Raw genomic sequence first — 23,433 nt, 5'->3', positions numbered from 1 at the left:
AAGCAGAACCTCCTGTGTTCCAGCTCACACCCATTGCCCCTTGTCCTACCATTGGGCATCACTGAGAAGAGCCTGGCTCCATCTTCCTGACCATCACCCTTTACATATTTATAAACATTAATGAGGTCTCCCCTCAGTCTCCTCTTCTCCAAGCTAAAGAGCCCCAGCTCCCTCAGCCTTTCCTCAGCAGGGAGATGCTCCACTCCCTTCATCATCTTGGTGGCTCTGTGCTGGACTCTCTCCAGCAGTTCCCTGTCCTTCCTGAACTGTGGGGCCCAGAACTGGATTGCTGGCTTCTCCATGGGGCACAGCTTTCATAGGGCATCAGTGATTCCTAGAGACCTTTCCCCATTCATCCCGTGGCAGGAGAGCAGCTGAGGGTGGGAGCAGAGAGGGAGGCACCTCCAGGACCTGAGGAATGGGGCAGAGGCAGCTGCTGAGCTCTGGGTGCTTCATCTCCTCAATGTTTCCCAAAGCCTCCCTTTGCCCTTGTTTGTAGAAGTGTCACTGAGCGGGTACAACATGTTTGTCCTTCTCCAAAGGAAAAGGGATGCGGAGCAGAAAGGAACAACGTTAACTCTTGTGTGTGTTTGTGTGGTTTTTTTTGTGTTCTTTGTCTTTTTTTAAGCTGGAAAGAGGTGACTTCCTCTCAGAAGAATGGAGAGAGAGAATTGCAAACACAAGGTACAGTACAGCAATTGAATGGTGCTTTATGAACTGAATATTTGGGAGTTTGTATAATGGAAATTGGGAGGCTGGCCAGCTTTTTATATAGAATTTCCATAGCAAATACCAAAAGTCTATCTGCCAACTTTTATACTGGCCTCTTTAGATCCTGTTTTCTGACTAGAAGAATGGGTTTAAATATATGTCCCATGATATTACATACAAGGGTGTGTATCCAAGATAAATTCTGGTTATATAGAGAAGTATAAACCTCTGTTTGTTTTGCATATCCTTGTAGTTCATGTCAGCGATTCTGGCAAAACACTAATTATCTTGGCTATTGGTGCACACAGCTAGGCTCACTTTCCATTTAAAAAAAAAGCAAAAGACCCAAGTGAGTCTGTTCCAACTTAAATTGGGAATTCATTTAAGCTGCTTGTCTTGAAGATTTATTTCTGTGAAGATCTGCACAGAGGGTTCGACTCCTTTTTGATGGTAGTAAAAAGCAATAAAATATTGATCTGTATTTTGAAAGGCTTTTCAGTCTTTCAGCCTTATAGACAGGAAAAAAAAGTTTTTATTTCCATACGATCTTCTGGGCCACCCTGTTATGTGGGGGAATGGAAGACAGTTGTCAGAGAGGGGTCTCTGAAAGTCTTCAGCATTGTGGCAACTTATGGATTGATTCCAAGACACTGTTTTAAGAGTGCTGCATCAAGAAGGCGTCTGCCAGGCTGCTGGCTTTTGCATTATTATGTACCTCAGTTAAACTTCTAGAGCTGCCTTTTAATTTGTGGACAGGCTTGTCCCAGCCTTGCAGCATAGTGGGGTTTGCTTTGTTGCTCGCTATTCCAAATACACACTCCTCTGCTGTCTGTGCAACTTTCCTTGGAACAAATTTAATTTTTTCTTCTATTTTTAACTGAAGTACATCTAACTGCATGCAGAAATGCTGATCGATGTTTATTTTGTATGGCATGCAGCTAATTGTGTGCCTGCTGATCCACAGCTACCTTACTGGCTGCTACAGGAATTAAAAAAAAAAATAATAAAAAATTAAAAAGCAGCTTTTTGCTCACAACTGTTAGGTGTTTGTGTTCAATGTGCCAACTGTTCAGCGTCTGCTCTGTCTAATGAGACTGCAGATTGTCTGAGGAATTTGTCTGAGCCATCCAATCTGAGAGAGTCAGTTGAAGTGTCACCTTCCCTGTGGGCATGGCCGGGTGGCCAGGCTCGGAAGGGAAGGGGGCACTTGTACCAGAACGCGGCTCGACGTGATTGAGCGCTGGCGTGTGAGCTGTGCAGCACAGTGTTCCTGTTAATAGCTGTACTTGTGGCTTAGGAATACGTGCGGAAAAGAGAGCTGGAAACAAGGTGAACTGGGGGCTGCTGTGCTTCTGTCATGTGCCTACAAAATACTGTGCCAGAATGAACACTAAAAAAAATAGAGATCTGGCAAGTTATGGCTTTTTCCCTTCCTTCCCTGGATGTTTTCTAGTCCCATTAATATGCTTGGCTCTTTTGCAAGGCCTCTTTTTTGGCATGTGTTGGGAAGGAGGAGGAAGAAACCCCTGCTAGCCTTACTTGCCAGGCAGGGTTTCCCAAATTTCCAAGAGCAAGGCGTAGCAAGAAGAAATGTTTTTTTCCTTGGTGTATAAACATTTTTTTCATCTGTGGTTTTTAATAGCTTTGGCTGCTGCTCTTAAACTCAGTGTCCTTGCTGAACATGTTTCATGTGTGGAGGCACTAGGAAGGGAGTTTTCATATAGATCTCTTGCAAAAGAAATCAATTTTCTTCATGTTGAAACAATATGCCAGAGTGGCTTTCATGGTTTATACATGCAGGGTGCTCGACGGCTTCCAAGAGATGTTGAGGACTCTTGTTGCAAGCTGGTAGGAAACGCACCAGGGCAGGCTCTTAAAAATAAAGAACTATTTCTTTTTTTTTTTTTAATCTGTGACATGTTCTGTTTCTTTCTCAAACATTTTTGATATTTGTGTGATTCTACCTATGTGCAGGGTTTTTTTTGTTTTCATATGACTGGGTTTGGTTCTTTTTCAGGAATAAAACTTCCTCATGGGATTTCCTAACCCAGAAAGAAAGATGCAAATCCTCTGTTGTGGGTTAGGGTGAAGTACTGGGTTTAGGACAGGGAAAATGTGCTGAGAGATGTCAACTGCCTCTTTGCATTATGGGGGAATTTAGAGCTAGAAGATAAAATATATTTAGCTATTTTCCAGTAATATTTTAAACGCATAAGAAGAAGTAATGGGATTAAATGTGTCAGTTTTGTTGAAGCATTGCTTTTCACATGTGGATTAACTACTGTGTGTTGGTAGTTACTGTGTTGGTGTTTGATCTCACCATGGCAGAGAAGTGAAAACATTTTGCACATTGTTTTTATATTGAAACTTACAGTGCAAAACTCAGCTGTACGCTGAGAGGAACTGTCAGAGCAGGACACCTTTAACATTTTTTGGGATATGAAGATGTGGGGCAGTGTTTATGAATGCCCAAGGTAAGGTATTGTTTTGTGTCACGATGCAAGAAGAAAGCATTTTGTTAGATGGAATTAGCAGTTTGGTCAGGGACAAGCAGCGTTTTTCAGTTTCATAAGTGGCTGTAAAGGTTGTAAGTGACTGTGACTTGTGGTTGTGGGGGTAGTTGTATGTGTGTATATATTTGGGTGTCGTTTGCCTCTCCCTCTTCATTAATTAGACCATTATCTTGCAGTGTTATTTTTGTGAATAATTTTGCCTTTGGTCCTGAGGTGGATCACCAACTGAAGGAGCGATTTGCGAACATGAAGGAAGGTAACAAATCGAACTTAAAACCTTTTTCCATTAGTTTCCTGCTTTCTGTGGGAGCTGGTGGTGATACAGGCTTAGTTACAGCCATCAGGAGCCAGGTTGGTGGGTTTCATTCTGTGCCTTGCGGGCAAGTGTCTGCACCACCATGGTTATTTCTTGGGCTTTTTACTTCCCATCTTAATATCTGTTCTCACCTACCTGATTGCTTGGAGGTAGCTCTGCATGTGCAGACTCTGCAGAGCTCTGTTGGGGTGGGTGGATGGAACTGCTGGTCCTTTCTTAACCTGTTACAGGAACCAACAAACCGTGATGGTCAAGACTGCAGAGCTTCCTGACTGCATGGGCGTGGCTTTGTATATCCAGTTTCTGTAATTCCATACTGAATTCAGTTACTGGATTCTCCTATTTAAAGTTGTCACATTTAGTATTGGTTATTAACTAATAAGTATTAAAATGAGGACACTGTCACTGGATGTCTCGTGTGCTTCTGGAGAAGGCACATTGCAGTCACTAGTGACCGAGGATGCCCTGTAACCCCACTGTGGCCCTTATGTTGCCTGAGGTGTCATTTTTTTCTTGGAAAAGTAACAATTTTATTTGGTTATGGCAGAAATTACAAAAATAAGTATTTCTGAAAAGAAAAATGTGTGGCATGACCAAAGAAGCTGTGGCTTCCCATTGTACAGCTTTGTACTCAAGTCAATAATGTGACTTTTGGGCTCTGTTGCAAACCATAAACCCCCCAAACTTAAGCTGTTGTCTTTAATTTTAATGGTTGATTTTTTTAAAAAACCCTTTTGTTTAGTGCTGGCTTGAGTGAAGTGGCAAGGTGGGGAAGGTTCAAGAGCTCTTACAGACTGAAGAAACCTGAGTTCTTTTCCCAGAAGTTGTTCAGGTTCTGTGCCTTGGCCTGAACGACCATAAATAGCTGTGAAATGGAGATTGGTGTCCTTTGAAATAGAAGGGCTTGGGGGGGCTTGTGTGTGAAAGACACTAATGAGAAATGAGAAATTGGTGTTCCTAATTGAAATTTCTAGAGATTGCCACTGAGAATTAATGTACTCTTTTTAAAAGTGTTTTTAAGATCTGTCATTTTAAAGTGATCCTTGAGGTGTCACCTAATAGCTACCTAGCAGGGCTAATATATTGACTTTCTTGGATGGTGTCAGAATGAGCTTTAAGTAAAATAATTACTTTTTGGTAATGGTACACAGGTGGAAGTTTTCTTAGGACTTCTATTCAGAGCTCTATACTGGGTTATGTTTAATAAATAATCATTTCTAGGAGAATCAGTGGTAGCTGACTTTGCTTTTTTTTTTTTCTTCTTTTTTCCAGGTGGGAGAATTGTGTCCTCAAAACCTTTTGCACCTCTAAATTTTAGAATTAACAGTCGAAACTTGAGTGGTATGATTGCCCTTTTTACTATTCATTGCAATTGTGGTGTATTCATTATCCCAACATGTCCATAGTAGGGTTTTGTTGCTCTTATAAAGAGTTGTGTAAGTAGAAAAATGCTGTTGTATATTATAGCATACATGCCAAAGTGACGTGTATTTAAAATCAAACAAACAAAAACCACCCCCACCCAACACTGGAACAAACACTGGTTTTATGGAGTTCATCCTGCTATGTTTAGATGTCTGTAATATCAATGTTTCCCTGGCTGGACATCTTTTAGAGGTGAAGAGAAATAAGGTGTTTCCAGGGCGTGATTAATTTCTTTACCTACAAAGAGCTGCAGTGACTAACCTGCATACAGGTTCCTTATACCATAGCTGTCTAAATTTGGGCAGGTAAATCCCACCAGTCATGATTTGTAAGGCTGAGAAGCTGAAATGTTCAACTTTGAACTTTGTGCCTTGTCTTATGTACTGTAAACTGATCAAACAGACCTATCCCATGAACGCCCAGTTGCTGTATCTGTTTTATTGCCAACAAAGTCTTGTGGTTTCCTTCTCTTCTCAACATAGAGAGCTGCTATTTGCCAATGTTGTCCTTTGCAAGAGTGTGAACTGCAGTTTAATGAGGTTTGGGGATTACTGACACCCTGTGTTGTTGTTTTTGCTTCTGACCTTTTTTTTATTTTTTCAATTTTTATTGTTGAAATCTTGCAAGCAAAAGAATCATCCAAGCTGGGTTTTGCGCACATTTACGGTGTCCAGTGCAAAAAACTCCCTACATTTAAAAAACACCTTATTCCCCTCCTTGTGCAAACACATACTGAGTTACAAATCTCAGGCTGTGTTTTCTGTTTTTGGCCTGACACTCGTGGCAAACTGCTTTTCAAGAATAGTAATATGAAGACTGCTATTAAGGCATTTCACTGAAGTGTTGCCATTGTGAGTTATTTTTACTAAGCTTGAGTTTTTGTGAATGTCCTGTACATCGGACACTCAAAACTGCCCTTTTCCTTCCTGTTTGATACCCTTTTCTGTGGCACCTGATTGTTTGTGAACCTTATTAACCACTGGGTCCTGGCTTGCCAATTCTTTACAGACATGTACTTGAAAATAAAAGGAAAAAAAAGGCAGAATGGTACTCCTGGAAATCCTCAAACCTCCAGAGAGCTGAGATCGGTCTGTCAGTTTGTTAATAAGACAAAGAGCACCTAAGTAAAGCCTACTGCCTCTTTCACAGCACACTAGAACTAGATGTAATACAAGAAGGCACTTTTGAGGCTTCAATTAGGAGATGTGCCTACATAAACATATTTTTTTGGCCTCTCAAGCCTTTTCTTTCCTGGCTTCTGACCATTTCGTTGTCTCTCTCTTTGCTAGGTTTTGGACACTGCAGTTATTAAAAACATGGTGGAGAAGCAGAGGGGCCAATATATACTACTTTTTTCACCTAATAAAAGCCCTGATTATGACTATCAGTTGAGCCTGTTCTTTATCCCAGTTTAGCTTTCACCCCAGTGTGGATTCATTAGGAATGTTTTCTAGAATGCTGAAGTTTTATATATCAGCTCTTATTTAATGCTTAATGTGAATGTTGAAGTTAAAATTGTATAGAGATAACTAATTAAGATTTGGGTGAATGAGATTGCTTAGCATAAGAATAGATAATAGCTTCCATTAATAGGAAACTCTTCCAGGGATTCAGATAAGAGGTCCTGAAAAGAAATAACCTTTGTAGGCTACAAGCAGTGAGGGGAAATAGTGGGAATAAATATTAGGTCTTAATCCCATTCTCTGACTCTACTGTATTTGGGAAATACTAATATCAAATTAACCTGCCTGGGATGTGCTCAGCCTGGGGCTTGTTCCAGTCCTAATGTCCTCTTCGAAGTGACACTTCCAGGGAAATGTCATCCACTTAGAGCTGGTGGCATCAAACGTGGCCAAAACCCTTCACGTGCAGAGAAGGTTTCACTGCTGTGCTAGCTGCGTGCTGCTGCCCCACAAGGATTTTCATTACACTTTTATTCAGTGGGGTGTTTTTTGTGCCTGAGTGTGCTTTGAGTCAGGCAGCTTGCCTGTCTAATGTTTTGATCTAAAGTGTGAACAGTTAAATAATTTAAAAAAATAGAGGGGAAGAGATAAAGCTTTAAGAAGCAGGCGACCTTTTTTCTCAGTACCATTTTTGTCCTGAGTACTGCCATCTGGAAAAAGAAATGGAAATGTGGGAAGAATTGGGAGAAACCAAAACAAATATTAAAATGTGGTTAAAATAGTGGTTGAAGTTGTTGAATCCCAAACCTTGCTTTTTGACTCTTCTGGGTAATTTCCTATTAAATTAGAAGTGTGCCATAATTTCTTCTGCAGTCACGCCACTCACTTGGTGTTCAGTGGTTATGGAAATGCTTAGACACATCCCATACCTCTTAATTCTAGGGAACAAAACAAGTATAAGCAAGAAAGCAAATATAAAACATGTTTGTCCCCAATCCAAATATAGTGCAGTTCCAGTTTAGATGGGTTGGATCTAATGACGTTCTGTTGCTGGTCCTACCTAATTAAATCCTTCCCGTTAGTACAGATGTGCTGTTGCTGGGTTCCAGTTGTCTCTGAGACACAGGAAAGTTTTGGTTGTTAAAACACATAATTTGACTCTAGAATGGCTGACTGTCTCTGAAGAAATGAAAGGCTGATTGATCTTCACAATTTCTTAAATTTTCTGTAGGCTGCACCTTATCAAGAGAATAAGAAATTACTTTTTAAACTCACTGCAGTGCTCTCTTCGAGGACTATCAGAATACAAAATTTATCTTTTTGTTTTGAATTTGCCTCTGCTGTTACACGGCCAGTTTCAGCTGAGTAGAACTGAGTGGCCAACAGCGCGAACTTTGGTTCCCTAACTTGACTTTCTTCCTTTAGATATTGGCACTATAATGAGAGTTGTGGAGCTATCACCACTGAAAGGGTCTGTGTCATGGACCGGGAAACCAGTTTCTTACTACCTGCATACTATTGACCGAACCATAGTGAGTAAACATACAGGACAATAAATCTCTGACTGCTTTACCTGCTCTGGAATCACCACGCCAACTTCAGATCCTTGTCCTTGGGATTTTTCATATTTATTTGCATCTTTACAGACCTGTAGCATGCTTAGTTGGGATGGGTGCCCTTCCCCAGTTACCTGTTCAGACCATACTACATGGCTCAGCCTTGGCTGCTTCAGTGTAATTCTGAACAGCGTGTGATGGTCTCTTAATTTGTGGAAGGTTCATAGATTTGCCAGTTTAACTCCTTTTCATGCTCCAGAATATGCAACTGTGCAGAATGGATGGTCTTGTGCTATAGCTTCCACACTGAGTAAAGACTCCGTGGGTCTTTAATTCTTCAGTTTGCTTTGTGATGTACAGACCATTTCATTCTATCATAATCAAACGGTAAATCTCAATTTTAATGGAACTTTCAGTGGCTGTAGAACCAGCCAAAGCTCCACAACAATGCTGATGTGTTCACTGGGTTGGTTTTTTTTTTCAGTTAAAGAAAACAGAAACAACCCTGTGAAAATATAAACTTTTGTGGAGAAATAGTTTATTCACACACTGAATTTTTTGCAATATGATAGTAAGACTATTTTCCTAAGTCTGCTGTAATCTAATAATGCTTTTGTTAAAGAATATGCTAGAGTGCAGATAAATATTTTAGTGGAGTGCTAGAGCGAAGTAGCTTCACTGAAAATAACTTTCTGCTGAGTGGAGATATATGGCACAAAGCTTTAAAAGAAGGATAGAAAGTGGTGAAGATGATAAAACCTTGTTGAGGTTTGGATTATGTCCTGCTACACAACGTGTCTGTGTTGCTAAAAAGAATGAATGTAAATGGCTTCTTGATCTGGCTTATCAGAAGAAAACCAGTCAGAATTTCTGCAGTTCTGCATTTGTCTTAAGCTCATATTTTGTTCTTATGTATTGATCTGTCATGACTTTGAAAATGACTATCTTATCTTTCTATTTTCAGCTTGAAAACTATTTTTCTAGTCTCAAAAATCCAAAACTCAGGGTAAGTTTCACTCATTTTCTGTAGAAAACTCAAAGTAATGGAGCAGCTACTTTGAGGAGTTTAGTCACTTGTTGAAGATGTACAGAATTGGTAGAAAATAGAATTTTCTTGATTCAAATTCCTTGTTCAAGCAAGGAACGTGGGTGTGGAGCTAATTGAGGTGAAGCATCATATGCCATCAAGCACTAATACAATCATGTTCAAGAGCTCTCTAATAGAGAATTAATGGGGCGGCCGCAAGGTGTTTTTTGGAGGTCTATAAAGGACTATTCATCCATTAAAGAACTGAAGTTACATTGGGAAATGAGAGTTTGAATCTGCCCCAGTGTTCATCTGCATGAAACTGAAGCTGAAGAGCACTCGGAGATGTTGCTTTTGGGACATGCTATCTGAGACATGAAATTTGTTGTCTGTTGCTGCAATCTGTGCTATCACATATGGAATTAAAATGTTAGAGGATTTTTGAGGGTGTGCTGGGCTGTATTAATCTGAAACAACTAAAGGGGCTGGTATTCCCAGTAAAAGAATTAAGTGAGGCCACTTAATTTAAGATTTTAGTGGAATGTTAGTCTTCAGAGTGACCTGCTTAGCAAGTGAATGGTGGCTTTGAGATTGGGTTATAAAAGGCTCCTGAATTCAAACTTGAGAGAAAAAAAGACTTCTGGAGTGGAAAGAAAAAATGCAGGGTGGTGTCCATGTACTTTTGAGCTTCTCTGCTTGTAATGGTGAAGCTGTTTAAATCTGCCATTGACAGGGTCTAGTTGATATCTGGCTTAAATTGAAAAGCTGTTGGAATTGCCAAGAATTCTTATGCAAATTAAACCTCACCTGGAAGGTACAAGAAAAGCTTTGAAGGAGCTTTTTGAAATTTCCTGTCCTTACTGCCTAGTAGAAAATCAAGCTTAAAAGTTGCCCTTTTTTTAAAAAAAAAAAAAAAAAAATTAAGTCTCATCTACAGACTTGACTAAAGTTGAATGAGATGATGATTAATGACTGTGTCATTTCAAGTCGTGTAAGATTTTGGAGGTGATGTAGCAACACATGAAATGTTGGGGGTATAAGTAAAGCTATTGAAATATTTAATAATTTTTTTGTTTGTTTTAAAACCAAAAGCTTTAACACCTGTGTGTGATCTGGGGGGTGGGCCTGGGAGGGGTAGAATAAAGGAAGAGTTTGGATCTTAATCTCCTTTCCCATGTGGCTGCATGTTTGAAACCTGCCAAAAGCTGTAACACCTGTGTGTGATCTGGGGGGTGGAGTTGAGAGGGGTAGAATAAGGGAAGAGTTTGGATCTTAATCTCCTTTCCCCTGTGGCTGCATGTTTGAAACCCGTTATAGGGTGACTTGCATTTACCTTCCTTTTCCCATTGAGTGTTGCCTGAGGCAGGGTGTTATTTTTTTTTTCCCTTGCTGGTAACAAAAGGTTTTGTTTTTTTTTAATTAGTTTAAATTTTTTTTATTTTTTTAAAATTTTTTTAATTACAGTTATCATTGTATGATAAGAACACTTAAACCTAGCTTTTGTAGAAGAATAAGCTGGAAAACACAGAAGTCTGTATGTAAAAGTGAGAAATATATAAGCAAATTATTAAGTCTTTTAAAACTTTTGTCCAGGAGGAACAAGAGGCAGCTAGACGTCGTCAACAAAGAGAAAATAAGAGCAACACAACTACTCCAACGAAAGTTCAAGAAAACAAGGTGAACATCCTGTGTTTTTGTAGAGTAAATGTTTTTTCTTTTTAACTGTGCGTGTAGTGATAACCTGTGTCAGGAAAAGCCTGATTCTGTGGGAAGACTGACTGTGTTCTGAACATGTAAACTGGTATAGCTGTTGCTATGGCCAGAAATATGATGGAGTGACTTCATAAAAGCTGCACTTGGGAATTGCACCACTAATTCTGGAAAAAAAATATTGCAAGATGAATAGAATAGTTGGTTGTCCACCCTCCCTTACCTTCAGCACCAGCTTGCAGAGCTTTCCCCGAGTCACAGCCCACTGAATGGAGTTCAAAGTGTGCTGAGTCTCTTTTGCAAAGACTCATTTTCTTTCTTATTCTGTTGCATAACACTATGAGAAATGCAGTGACTGTTCGTGCACAAAAATATAAAGTATTGAATGTACTTTGACTTCTAAAATGAAATTCAGTTGAAGAATATAGTCAATATAGGGTGATTAATCAGCTTTTCTTAGACAACAGTTACAGATTTCTGTAATGAGTAAGTCCAGAAGAGAGTGAGCACAACTCCTTGGCTGTTGGGGACAACTCTTGTCCCAAGCAAGTCTACTTCACTGGCAAGTTATTTAACTACAGTGCATCAGTTGCCTTTCATAAAATTATTGAAGTTATTAATTCTTGCTTAAAAGGAATACTGCAATAAGTAGGTAGAAATGACTAAAGAGCTTTTGCCTTTAAAAAATCTCTTAGGATTCTGGTGCTGAAGAAGAAAAGGCTGGGGCAAATGCTGTTAAAAAGCCATCTCCCTCCAAAGCACGGAAGAAAAAGTTAAGTAAAAAAGGAAGGAAAATGGCAGGCAGAAAACGAGGACGTCCCAAGAAAATGAACACTGCAAATACAGAGCGCAAGACCAAGAAGAACCAAACTGCACTAGAACTTCTGCATGCCCAAACTGTTTCACAGACATCTTCATCCTCTCCTCAGGGTGAGTTTGGGGCTGGCAGTGGAAGAAGCCTCCCCCTGCCACATGAGCCTAGATAAGCTTGGAGGTCATTCTTCCTTTCTTGCTAGGTTTAGTTGGGTTTTGTGTCGTAATTTTTCCCTTCCCGCTTGAGCAAAGCTCCACTTCACATGGTGGTATGCCTCTGTGGGAAGATGGTGATGGAATCTGTCTGTAGGTCCTTGGCCTGAAGCTGGAGCTGAGCTGTGGCTGATAGCTTATCTCTGCTGCTGCTGTTCTAAGGATAAATTGTAGATATTCTTCCAAACATTTTATTGCAGTGTGTTGATCTAGCTAAGTTACTGGATCTCACATTGTAGATGACGTGCTTTCTGATGGTAAAGCTACTGTACTGAAAACTAGAAACTCGTCACTTTCATAATCTGAAAGGTTCTCTTTGTTTCTCTCTTCAGATGCATACAAGTCACCTCATAGTCCATATTACCAACTACCTCCTAAAGTGCAACGGCATTCATCTAACCAGCTACTGGTGACACCTACCCCACCTGCACTACAGAAGCTGCTAGGTAAGACTGGAATGTGGTCACTGTCTTTGTTATGGGAACATCTACTTTGAGGCTTCTGAACCTCTTTTGAGGTAAATCAAAGGGCTACTAACAGAGAGCCACTCTGGAAAGCTGTATATTGAATGGGAGAGGGGTGTAGCTTCTTCCCCATCTTCATCTGCCTGCCCCCCTTCTATTGGCATCACCATGAGGTATCTTCTTTTGCTTATTGCTGAAGTTAATATCATGTTCTGCATTTGTTTTTTGACATTGTTTCAGCTCTCATTTGGCACAAAAAGAAAGAAGTTTGAGCTTAGCAGGAATCCAGAATAACTTGAAATGGAAATGGCTAGTCAGAAATAACTTTATTTTAAATTAAAACGTTCTCTTCTTCTTAAATGATACAGTCTTGGAGAACTTAGAGCAAAGTAAATGAAATGCTGTCTGAGTTTTTGAGGTCACAAAAGTGGTGTGGTTGGAAAATATGGTCCACATGCAAGAGGGGGTTTAAGGAATAACTTGGAGGATGGTTTTTTTGGGTCTTCTGGTCCCTGTCCACATCTGCCTGCTCCTTCTGGCCTTTGGCATTGGGCATGAGCCAGTCTAGGATCATCTGGGAATCTGATGCAATATTCCTGTCTATGTAGGGACCAAGGGCATCTGTGATGTGCCTAACTGCTCCTCTCTTGCTGTGGTGTCTTAGTCATGACTGATTTCTTACTGTAGAGAAAGAGAAAGAAAAAGAGTGAGTTAGAGGGATGTTTCATGTTGAGGTGGTGGCAAGGAGTGGGGAGAATGACACTTGTCTGGATTAAATCGTGCTGCAAAAGTCTGTATACCACTGATTACATTTTGGCTGCCTGTGACTGCAGCAGGCTGGACTTAATCATGTGGTTGGCTTTAGGATGAAAGGACCCCACTGGTGAGGGCTGGGAAGAAGGAAGGTTGATTGCTTAATAGGGGACTGGAGATAGAAGGACAATGACAAACAAGTGCTCCTTGGAGGGTAGAGTAAATGTGAGTGTAGAGCTTGTCATCTTGTGTGCATGGAGGTAGGAGGAGTACAGCAAACCCTGTCTGGTGATGCAGGGAGGATGAGTGCTCTGAGCTCAGGGCTGGTTTTGGCTGTAACAGCTAATATCTTTTATTATTTCTACTTACAGTGCAATAAAAGCTGTTCAACTCCTCTTTCATCATGCAAACACACCATTAGCACCCATCATCTTCCTCTGCGTTTTTGAATGGGTTGTCATGACTTCCATTGGGGTACCTATTATAAGTAGCTAATGGATCCAAGAGTTCAGCTTTCATCAAAAGATGGATTTTCAGCATGCTCTAAATTGATCTTTAATGGCTTGGTCTGACTTGCAGTCTAAATAAAAAGCAAGATAGAGCAAAGCAGGGAGAGGTGTCCAGGGAACAAATAGGGGTAAATATGAGCATTGCACTCTCTCTCACTTGAAATTTATCATCTCCTTATTTCTTTTGCAGACTCTTTTAAGATCCAGTACATGCAGTTCATGGCATACATGAAAACTCCTCAGTATAAAGCAAGTCTGCAACAGTTACTGGAGCAGGAAAAGGTAGGTCTCATTTTTAACATTTCTAAACCAAATTGCCAGACTACCAGATACCTGAGATGTGGGGGGGAAAAAATGCTGGCGACCAGAATTGTGTACTCTTAACATCAGTGCTGCACCAGGCCAATTATAAAATCTCTACCAGAGTGATGCTTAGGCTGAATGACTGTACCTGGGGGTTTATTCCTAACTCGGTCAGTCTTTGTATGCTTCAATTTCCCATCTGCAACCTGTGAGAGTTACACCTCCCCTCTTCCCTCTGCTGCCTCTCCACGTAATAAGATTTACTTCAGTATTTCTGTTTTTCCCTCTATTTTGAGATACAAAATTTTGAGATATTCCTGCGTACACCTACGCAGGAAGCTGGTGTCTTGAACCCTGTCCCTTTTCTCCCATTTGAGACTGGCAGCTGCTTTTCCTCTCTAAATGTCTCATGGGTCACAGGAGCAAGAGGTGGTGGTCAGCCTCTCCAGCAGTGTGCACTGCCTGAATACATTCCTGCCTCCACTTAGAGGGCTTTCCCTGCATGGGTGCATCCTGCGAGCTGCTAAACTGCTCTTAGATAATTAAATTGTGCTTAATCTCTAGCTAAAGATTGTAGCAACTTTGAATAAGGACTATCTTGAAAAATACACAGTTACTAATTCCTTGGAGCTGAAATTTCTGGTTTTTAAACATCCTTTTCCCACTGCAGGAAAGCCTAAATGAATTGAGTACTGCAGCATAAGGATGCCTCATTAAACTTGTAACAAATTGAAGTATGGGATTAAAAAAACCAAACTGTCACCACTGATTTAAGAGACTTAGTGAAGCATCTTTAGGATTGATAATCTTAATGTGTTGAGATTGCACTGGTGGGCAAAGTGTAAATTTACCAAACTGTGGGTTGAAATACACAGAAGGGTGAAGAAAACCCTGCAGCTGTGAAGTGTGGCATTGTTCTCTGCTATGGAACCATCTCCCCAGCAGAGGGAGGAGATTTACACCTTTTCTTCTTGTATTGCTTTGCCTTAATTAATGAATAATTGAATTGCTTTATAAATGAGTCCTGATGAGAGAGACTGTGCTTGCTACTTCTATGGAGGAAGCTTTCCCCATAGAGCTCAACAACAATCTTTAACTTCAGGCCAATTCCAGCTTTTGGTTGCCTCTGTGGAAGCTTTCCTTTGCTCTGTGGCCTTTGTCAAAGTGTCAGCATAAAGCTGTAGCCTTGTTCTGTGGGGTTTTCCATACTGGGAACTCTTTTTCCAGATGAGAGAGACTAATTTGTGCTGCCCCATTCGTTACTGAGGATTGACTGATGCCGATGTGATATTCATGCAAACCTTTCCTCTGTGGTTGTTTCCATTTGTTTTCACAGTCAAACAGCACTTTGAATTTTCAACTTTTTCCTTAAGCAGCATATTTTTCTGCTTGTTCTGTACTTGTCAGGGAAGTCAACATCAAGTAAACTTATCTACTTGCACAAGAAATAGCCTGAGAAATGATAGCGTGCAAGTTTTGTGTCGTACACTGAAGGTATAAATTGAGAGTGTGGAGAAGTAATCGCTCTGTGGTGTTGTCTGACAGCTGTTTCATACTTTAAGGCATTAAAATGAGGAATTCAGTATGAAAATAAGTTTTTAATGGAGTGTTACACTGAAAGCATGGCAAGTTAAACTTCAGAAAAGCAGAAGCAGAACTTTGCTGGATGAGGTGCTGTTGTATAGTGTATTTTATAACTCCCTGTTACATGAAGGTTTTTCGAGTACAAGAAAAACGTTTCCGTAATATGATTTTAAAATAAACAAGATGCTGTGAGCTGCTAGTTCACCAGGTTACCCTTAGATGGAGCTGTCAGCTCCTCCACTGCTCAATTAAATGACTGATGTTGAAAGGATAAATGGCTTTTTCAGCATCACCTGTGGCAGTACATTTAACATCGCAGTGACTCAACTGTTTTCCCAAGTCGTTGCTGTGCGAGGCAACAAGAGCTGTGTGCCAGGTCCTGTGTTTTCTCACACATGTGGAACTTGCCAGCACTGCTGCTTTGCTTTATGAATGGATTGCTTGGAAGACTGAGGTGCTTTTTGCCCTTTTCTTCCACTTTTTCTGCATGATTCCTGTGTGGCCTCAGCAGCAGAAGTTGGAGACAAGTGTAATCTCAAATCTGCTGGCTGCACCCATCTTTCAACTGGGAACTGAATAAATGAGACTCTTTAGCCAGCCCTATCCTTGCCCTTTGCTGCTCACATAGTGCATGACCATGAAATGAGTAAGCAAGTATCTAGTTAAGGAATGTTATGGGCAGGAAATGTTCTGCGAGTGGAAGGGTCGAATGGCCCACTGAAGTAATTTTGGCATTAGAAGTACAAGTGGTTTGGCTTATTTATGACTTTCCTCCTACCTCCCCCACAGTGTATTTTCATTTACTGCATGTCTTCCGTGAGTATTGTGTAGGAAAACTCTGAATTGGGACTCTGGAGATTTAGATTCTATTCCCAGTTTAGTAACAGATTTCATACAGATAATCTTTTCCAGTTCCATTTCTGCTCTGTAGGATATGTTTATTACTATTTCTTTACAATGCACTAGGAGGATAAAAATGAATTTTTAATACTGTCCTGTTTCTATTTTACCATAAAGCAGAAAAAAACTACTTAAAAACTCTTTTCAGCTTATTGAAGTTGACCAAGTGTTGAACACTAACAAAGACTCACTAACAAAGTCTGAGACAGAGCTGGAATAGTTCATACATCTCCCCTCTGAGCTCAGATTCTCTCCTAACTTAGTATACAAACTAGATGTAAACAGCTTACTAAGATGGAGCATGCTGCAGTTGGTGCTAAAAGTGTATTTTCTCACTTGTCCCTCTTCCAGGAAAAGAATGCTCAGCTACTGGGGACAGCACAGCAGTTATTCACCCACTGCCAGGCACAGAAAGAGGAAATCAAACGTCTTTTTCAGCAGAAACTTGATGAGGTAGCCCTGATCTGGTGGAAGTGGATGCTTGTTAGTCATCTGCATGCAAACAGTTTTAATAAAAATAAGTAAGACCAGAGTAGTCTCAGGTCTTCAGCCTCTGTTTTGCAGCAGATCATGCTAAATAATGTGGAATCTGTATTGCTCTTTGGTTATGTTTTATTTTCATTATTGAAACTGTTGTGTGCTGCTCTGTATCCAGGGGAAGGGAGTGACAGGCCACAGACACTGTGGTATTTTAGTAAAGGATGCCTCTTCTGTTAGTTGAACAAACTCTTGTGTTGCCAAAGCAAATTCGGAAGCACAGGAGGAAATGTGGTGGCTTTCTACAAAAACAGTGTTCTTTTGGCTGACAAGAAAATAAATGCCAGTTTTAAAGTTGAATTGCTGAACAGCAGCTCCAAGTTGAGGTACTTTTATCCTTCCTCGTTATCTCCTAGCAATGACAAAGTGCCTTGGAGAATGCTGGGGGATCTCCTGTGAGCCACCTAAGTTCTGTGGATCTCCTCAATGTCAGTTTTTGAATGGGACAGTCATCTGGAATTAGGGTGTCAAGACCTTATTGAATGATCTCTTTCCTTCTCATTCTTCATCTTGTAGTTGGGAGTTAAAGCTCTAACATACAATGACCTGATTCAGGCTCAGAAGGAAATCTCTGCTCACAATCAGCAACTGAAAGAACAGACAAAACAGCTGGAGAAGGATAACAGCGAACTCAGGAACCAGAGCTTACAGCTGGTGTGTACAATGCTTGTGTCTGAGTAGCGGGGTGATGCTCCCATTTATGTGAGGAGGGTAGGTCATGAGCCAAGGGCTGCCCCTGTCTTCAAGGTATCTTAATGAATGAAGAATCATCCTCTGTAACAGAGAAGAATGATGGGGAAAAACGCTGAGGTGACAGTTGGCCTCAGCTGTGTCCCATAAATAGCTGTGCAGCTGCATGGGCACTTATCACTGAATTTGGACCAAGTTTGTCCAGTGCTTGCTTTGCAGTAGCTATAACTCTTGTGGTGTTCATCTTGGCAACTCAAACTGGTAAGGTAGGTGAGGGGGAAATCTGGATGTGGAAGTGGTTAGGGAGGCTGGGTGATAACACTGATTATTTTAGAAAGAACCAGGCCACCTCCTGACACATTATGTGGTGACCACAGGACCATTTTGCTGGCATTTTGCTTAAGCTGAGAGGAGTTTTCAATGGGCTAAGAAGCTTCTTGCACATATCCAGTTGAAAGGTGCCTGTCTTTCAGCTTGCATCTTGGGTGAAGTGGTGAAAGTTGTCTTTTAATCTGTTTATCCTGTGTCTTTGCAGCTTAAGGCACGGTGTGAAGAACTGAAACTGGATTGGTCAACATTGTCACTGGAGAACTTGCTGAAAGAGAAGCAGGCATTGAAGAATCAGATTTCTGAGAAACAGAAGCACTGTTTGGAATTGCAGGTAGAGAGCAAGAAACACATCTAGAGTCACCAACTTGGGGTAGCTCTTGGGCTGTGGGCCAGTTAAGGGTATTTGACTAAAATATGATGTTAAATGATAAGCTAGGTGGCTGTTTTTCTTCCCCCACCTTTGCCCTCCTACACACTCCTGGAGACTAATCTTTTTGTTAGTGGGTTTTAGTAAACTTGAAGAATAAGGATGTGGATAACTTTTAAAGGAAGGAGATGCTGTGATCTGATTCCTTGGTAATTCTGTGGAAGAAGGAATCATGGTTTATCATGAAACGTAGTTAAAAAGCATGACCTGGTGAAAAGAAAGGTCCTGCTTGTTTGCATAGTATGTGGCTTCATGATAACATCATCTGTGTGCTCTGACACCTTGATTCAGGAATCAGTGCCCACAGAACATCAGTTACCATAGTGAAAAATTAAACTCCTGTGACTGAAAAGCTTTTCCCTTTGAGATTAGCACTAGAGCTAATTCATCCTATTGCTGGCCTTGACATGCCCTGACTGTTTTCGTTAATGACTGGCAGTATTGAGTTACTCCAAACTCTCTCTATATAAGTTGAAAATATTTAATGTTTACTTTTGTGATCTGAAAGGTGCTTTCTAAGAGTCTCTGAGCCATTCCCTTTACCTGCACCTTTTGGTCTCAAGCTCAGAGCAGCATATCAAGGCAAAACTCCATAATGGGACAGAATTGTTAAGTGTGGTCTTTAATCATTGTGTCCTCCTCTTCATTTAAAGATCAGCATTGTGGAACTTGAGAAAAGTCAAAGGCAACAGGAGCTCATGCAGCTGAAATCGTACACGCCGTCTGATGAGTCACTGTCAGTACAGCTACGCAATAAAAATCATTTGAGCCGTGATCCTGAGGCTGATCACAGCAGGTTCCAACTGGAGCTTGAATGCTCTAAGTTTCCTATGCCCCACATCAATGGCATGAGCCCTGAACTGTCCATGAACGGCCATGCTACTCCCTATGAAATTCATAACACTTTTAGCAGGCCCTCTTCCAAGCAGAACACACCTCAGTACACGACCTCTCACCTGGACCAAGAAATAGTTCCGTGTACCCCAAACCACAGCAGCAGACAGAAGGCAGACAAGATGACAAGCTTGTCCTTACCTGATTATACCAGGTTTTCCCCAGCTAAAATAGCACTAAGGAGACACTTGAATCAAGACCATGCAGTCAATGGAAAAGCAACAGCTAATGAGATACAGAGGTGAGAGTGATCATTTCCGAGGATGGGAAAGGAGGGGTAATACTAGTGCTTGTTTTTAGTAACAGTGGTTTATTTGGATTGTGGGAAAATAATTTTTAAAGTGAGGTTTTCTACGCTTGTAAAAGTTTTGTGGCAGGAAAACCAGTAGTGCAGCTGATTGGGTAAATGGGGTGCTATAGTGCCTTGAGTTTGGTACAGGAATTCCTTGCAGAAGGCAAGTTGTTAGCTTTTGTATTCTAACGATCATACATTTCTGTTCCAGAGCTGAGCATGTCAAAGAGAATGGCCTTACATATCCAAGCCCTGGTATTTCAAATGGCATAAAGCTGAGTCCTCAGGAAACTCGGCCCTCTTCCCCAGCGGCCTTACCAGTTGCAGGCGAGAAGGTAAGAGATCTGCTTGTGCTCAAATGCAGAGATGTTGTACCTGGTAGAGCAAAGAAAAAGTTGGTCAAACTAGGGGATGCAGGCACGTTTTCTTTCTGTGGTCAGCTTGGCATGGAAAATAACACAAAATACAGGTAAAATATAAAGAAGGTACTGGCTAAGTGGAGAGATTACTGTGCTCATGAAAGATGTACTTAGCTCTGAGTGACTGGTTTCCATATAAACTGTGCCAGTAATGCAGTAGGACTTCTTTTTGATCTGGTGCGTGTCTACTTAAACTTGAAAAGTAGTAGTTAGAAAAAGGAAAATAATAAAAGATTGTCCATGTAATTGGTCCAGCCATGAATCATGTTGATGCTCAGAGCAAGCAGGTGCCCTCCAATAGGAGGTTACCATGGAAATATTTCTGCATACTACATCTTCTGCATACAGAGGGCCTCAAGATACGAATTCTATCAGTTGAGTGCTTTTCACAGAGCTCTGACAGAGACACTAGGAAATTAGCTTGCCTAAGACATCCTTTTCCTTATGCTTGGGGCCAGCAGTAGCTTTAATTTACATATTTCTATGCTGTTGGATATTGCTGAACCAGTAGACTGGTGCTGGTAACAAAGGTGCTCCGTGCATACCCTGTTTTTGCTATATAGTCATCACTCTTAATTGTGTAATTATTATTTTTATTATTATTATTATTTAAAAAGGAAGGTGGACAAAATATAACTGAGCAGGTTACCGTTAGTTTTAAAAGTCTTTTCAGGAATAGCATACAGTTAAGAACATTACTTTTCCTTTTGCATTTACAGGTTTTGAGAGAGAGAACTTCTGTGAGTAATGGAGAAACTATCACCAGCCTACCTATCAGTATTCCTCTCAGCACAGTGCAGCCCAATAAACTCCCTGTTAGTATCCCTCTGGCCAGCGTAGTCCTACCTAGCCGTGTTGAGAAGGTGGTGAGTAAGGGATTGTCAACACTTTCCATCCCAAACTAAAATCACACTGGGCAGTAATGGGGTGCTATGCACCAGAATCTTTAGTGGGCTGGTCATCTCAAATGTCCTGTGCTTCAGGGGAGGCTGGTGTTGGGATGCATCCTCTTGGCTCTTAGTCATTCTGTAGATTTTTTTGCTTTTTTGGCTGTGGGGTGGTGGTATTTCATCCAGGAGGGAAAGTAAAGTTTGTGCCTCAAGAGATTCTAGTCTTAAGTGTCTGGCTGGGTGGAAGAGGTACAGAGCCTGAGAGTTTGTGACAGTGAAAGCAGAGGATCACACATATCAGTTTGTTCTTAGCCCCTGCCTTCTTACGTGACCCTGGGAGACAAATTCTTCTGCCTCAGTTTGGTCATCTCAAAATTGTCCACTTTTATCACATAGGATGAACTTGAATAGCACCTTGAGGCTGTAATAACTGATGTGTGAGAGACTGCTCTAGAGCAAGCAGCTAGAGAACTTTTGGGACCAGCTCTTTTTGAAACCCTGACAAGTCTGTGCTACTCTCAGTGGCAGAGGAATTTAAAAAAGCCTGGTCCAGTTTCTCACAAACGTTGTGTCACAAAAATGTTACAGTAGAGAACTGAGAAGGATTTGCTGCTTTCACAGGAGAGCTGTGAATTTAGCATCCATCCACAAATGCCTGCCTCACCATCCCATGTTTGGAAAGCTTGAGCTGTTTCATAGTATTGAATCCATTATCTTTTTCCAGCTGTAGACTTTTAGTTGGAGCAGAACTACAGTCTGCCCAGCTCTTGAGCAGAAGTTGTTTGTCCTTCAGAGGTCCCTTCCAACCTCAACCATTCTGTGATTATTCTGTGTGATTCTGTCCTCAGAGAGCACGCCCTGGATGGCATCTCTCACTCCAACACATTGTTTATTCAGGCTGCCATTTCACAGTTGTTTTGCCTGCTTGAGGAAAACACCGCTTGTTGATCATACCCTCAGATAGTGTCCCAGAGACCACAGTCTGATGCTTTTTATGTCCAATTTGGGGTTGTTTTGGGGAACTTTGTGTGCACAGGCCTGGGGACATGATCCCATGAAACCGTCTGTTTCCTTTCTGGCTGCCTGTGAAGCAGTGGATTGAGGAATTCATTTAATGATTGCAGTGCTGTTCTGAGTCTAAACTTTCTGGGATGATGAGCCTGTTCTCCCTGTTTCTCCATGGGATCTGTTGTGTTCTAGGTACTATTGCAGTATAATTAATGACAGTAATCATTTTTGTCCCATAACATGCTGATCTATGTTTTTCTCAAAACAAGCAAAATCTAGGATATTTAGGAAGTAGGGGCGTTTTCCTTGGTAGATCTACTAATGCATGTGAATTTTATTTAAACTGTTGACTTTTGAGGATGCTCCTGTACTAAAATACCTGTTTCTCTCCCCCCCCAGAGAAGCACACCTAGCCCAGTTCATCAGAGTAGAGACTCATCGACACTTGAAAAGCAGATTGGTGCTAGTTCTCATAATGGCGTAAGCAATGCTGCTGGAAACAAGCCACTGGCTTTGGCTACCTCAGGTAACAGCCTCATCTACGCGGAGGTGCGCTGTCTTGTCATGACAGCATCCCAAGGGCACGAGTTGGAGTTTTCCAAGCACTTCTTGTCACATCCTTCAGGCAGTAGAGCGATAGATAAATGTGTGTTTCATAACAAGACCAAAGAATCATAGTTTATGATGTTTTGAGGCAGGATGTGCCTACAGATCGGGTGCATTCTGGCATGAAGTATTGGTTTGATGTGCTTTAGCTGAACTGCAGCGCCTTGCAGTGTAAATAAATAATTGATTTTTTAAAATTCTTCTATGTAGATTAAGAGATTCCTACCTTTATGATGTGTGAAACCAGCAAAGTGATGCATAGCTGTGCTATGAGCTGATGATCTGGCTTTAAAAGTTTTATTTTACAGGGTGGTGGACTTTTTTTAATAGCAAAATTAATTTCTTGATGCAGGTCACTATGGTGCCTCATGAGCAGTTGTAAAGGCACAAGTATCTGAGTAGGAAGAAGTGTCAAACAGGAGAGGATAGGGACACCTTTAAGTGCAGACACAGCTTCTGAACTCACTCGTGTTGAAATTGTGACCTTTCAGGATATGGAAATGTTGTGGACCAGGAAAAGTAGATTCTAGTGTACAGAAGCTTTTCTACAGCTGATCCCTCATCAGAGAGTATGTTCTTAATGTTGACCACCTTGAGGGGCTTGTGTTGTTTCTTGCATCTGTTTTGCAAAGAAGGGCTCGGCTGCAGTTTTCTATAAAACCAATGAAATATTTAAAAGCAAAAACCTTGTTGTAAAACACTACCAGGTTCTCTTCTACCCCTTTCATTTAGACAGCCCAGAGACAAGGCCTTACTGGAGCACCAAACCCACATATGATACACCATGGCTTCCCTTTCCAAGATTCCTCCCATGTGGCATTCTTCTACCACAATGTCTTTGAAGATCCCCTGTCCCTCCCTAAGCCACAGCCTTTTGTTTAATTTTTAGAAGGAGGTGGGCTGTATAGATGACACCATCCCTTCTTTTTTGGGGAAGGAAATGGACTGAATTTGGCTGTCTGTTTCCTTGATGATAGGAGAGAGTTGAGAGTAGAGGAGCCCTGATTTCAAAAGGCATAATAGCTTAAAAGAAACTTACACTTGAATTCAATTTAAAAAACCAGGTGGAGCACAGGATATCTCCATATAACACTTGGAATTTTCCTGAACTTGCAAAAGAATAGTGAAAAATCATTAACC

General features: G+C 41.0%; 1 protein-coding gene across 1 annotated transcript in view; it reads left to right on the top strand.

The window, feature by feature from the left end:
- Positions 1–23,433, top strand: part of DOT1L (DOT1 like histone lysine methyltransferase) — a gene marked incomplete at its 5' end in the record, with an annotated part of 54,668 nt that overhangs the window by 23,067 nt on the left and 8,168 nt on the right. Inside the window, 16 exons of the mRNA XM_010167320.1 lie at positions 629–684; positions 3,401–3,480; positions 4,813–4,881; positions 7,794–7,900; positions 8,889–8,930; positions 10,545–10,652; positions 11,357–11,591; positions 12,020–12,133; positions 13,604–13,695; positions 16,552–16,653; positions 17,254–17,391; positions 17,963–18,088; positions 18,838–19,319; positions 19,582–19,705; positions 20,509–20,655; positions 22,087–22,213. Of these exons, the coding sequence (XP_010165622.1) occupies positions 629–684; positions 3,401–3,480; positions 4,813–4,881; positions 7,794–7,900; positions 8,889–8,930; positions 10,545–10,652; positions 11,357–11,591; positions 12,020–12,133; positions 13,604–13,695; positions 16,552–16,653; positions 17,254–17,391; positions 17,963–18,088; positions 18,838–19,319; positions 19,582–19,705; positions 20,509–20,655; positions 22,087–22,213 (2,149 nt within the window). The remainder of the gene's footprint in view (positions 1–628; positions 685–3,400; positions 3,481–4,812; positions 4,882–7,793; positions 7,901–8,888; positions 8,931–10,544; positions 10,653–11,356; positions 11,592–12,019; positions 12,134–13,603; positions 13,696–16,551; positions 16,654–17,253; positions 17,392–17,962; positions 18,089–18,837; positions 19,320–19,581; positions 19,706–20,508; positions 20,656–22,086; positions 22,214–23,433) is intronic.

This window comes from Antrostomus carolinensis, unplaced genomic scaffold, assembly GCF_000700745.2.
Source record: "Antrostomus carolinensis isolate BGI_N321 unplaced genomic scaffold, ASM70074v2 scaffold21924, whole genome shotgun sequence".
NCBI lineage: Eukaryota > Metazoa > Chordata > Aves > Caprimulgiformes > Caprimulgidae > Antrostomus > Antrostomus carolinensis.
The sequence above is the reverse complement of the archived record's forward strand: the minus strand, read 5'-3'. Positions and strand labels throughout refer to the sequence as shown.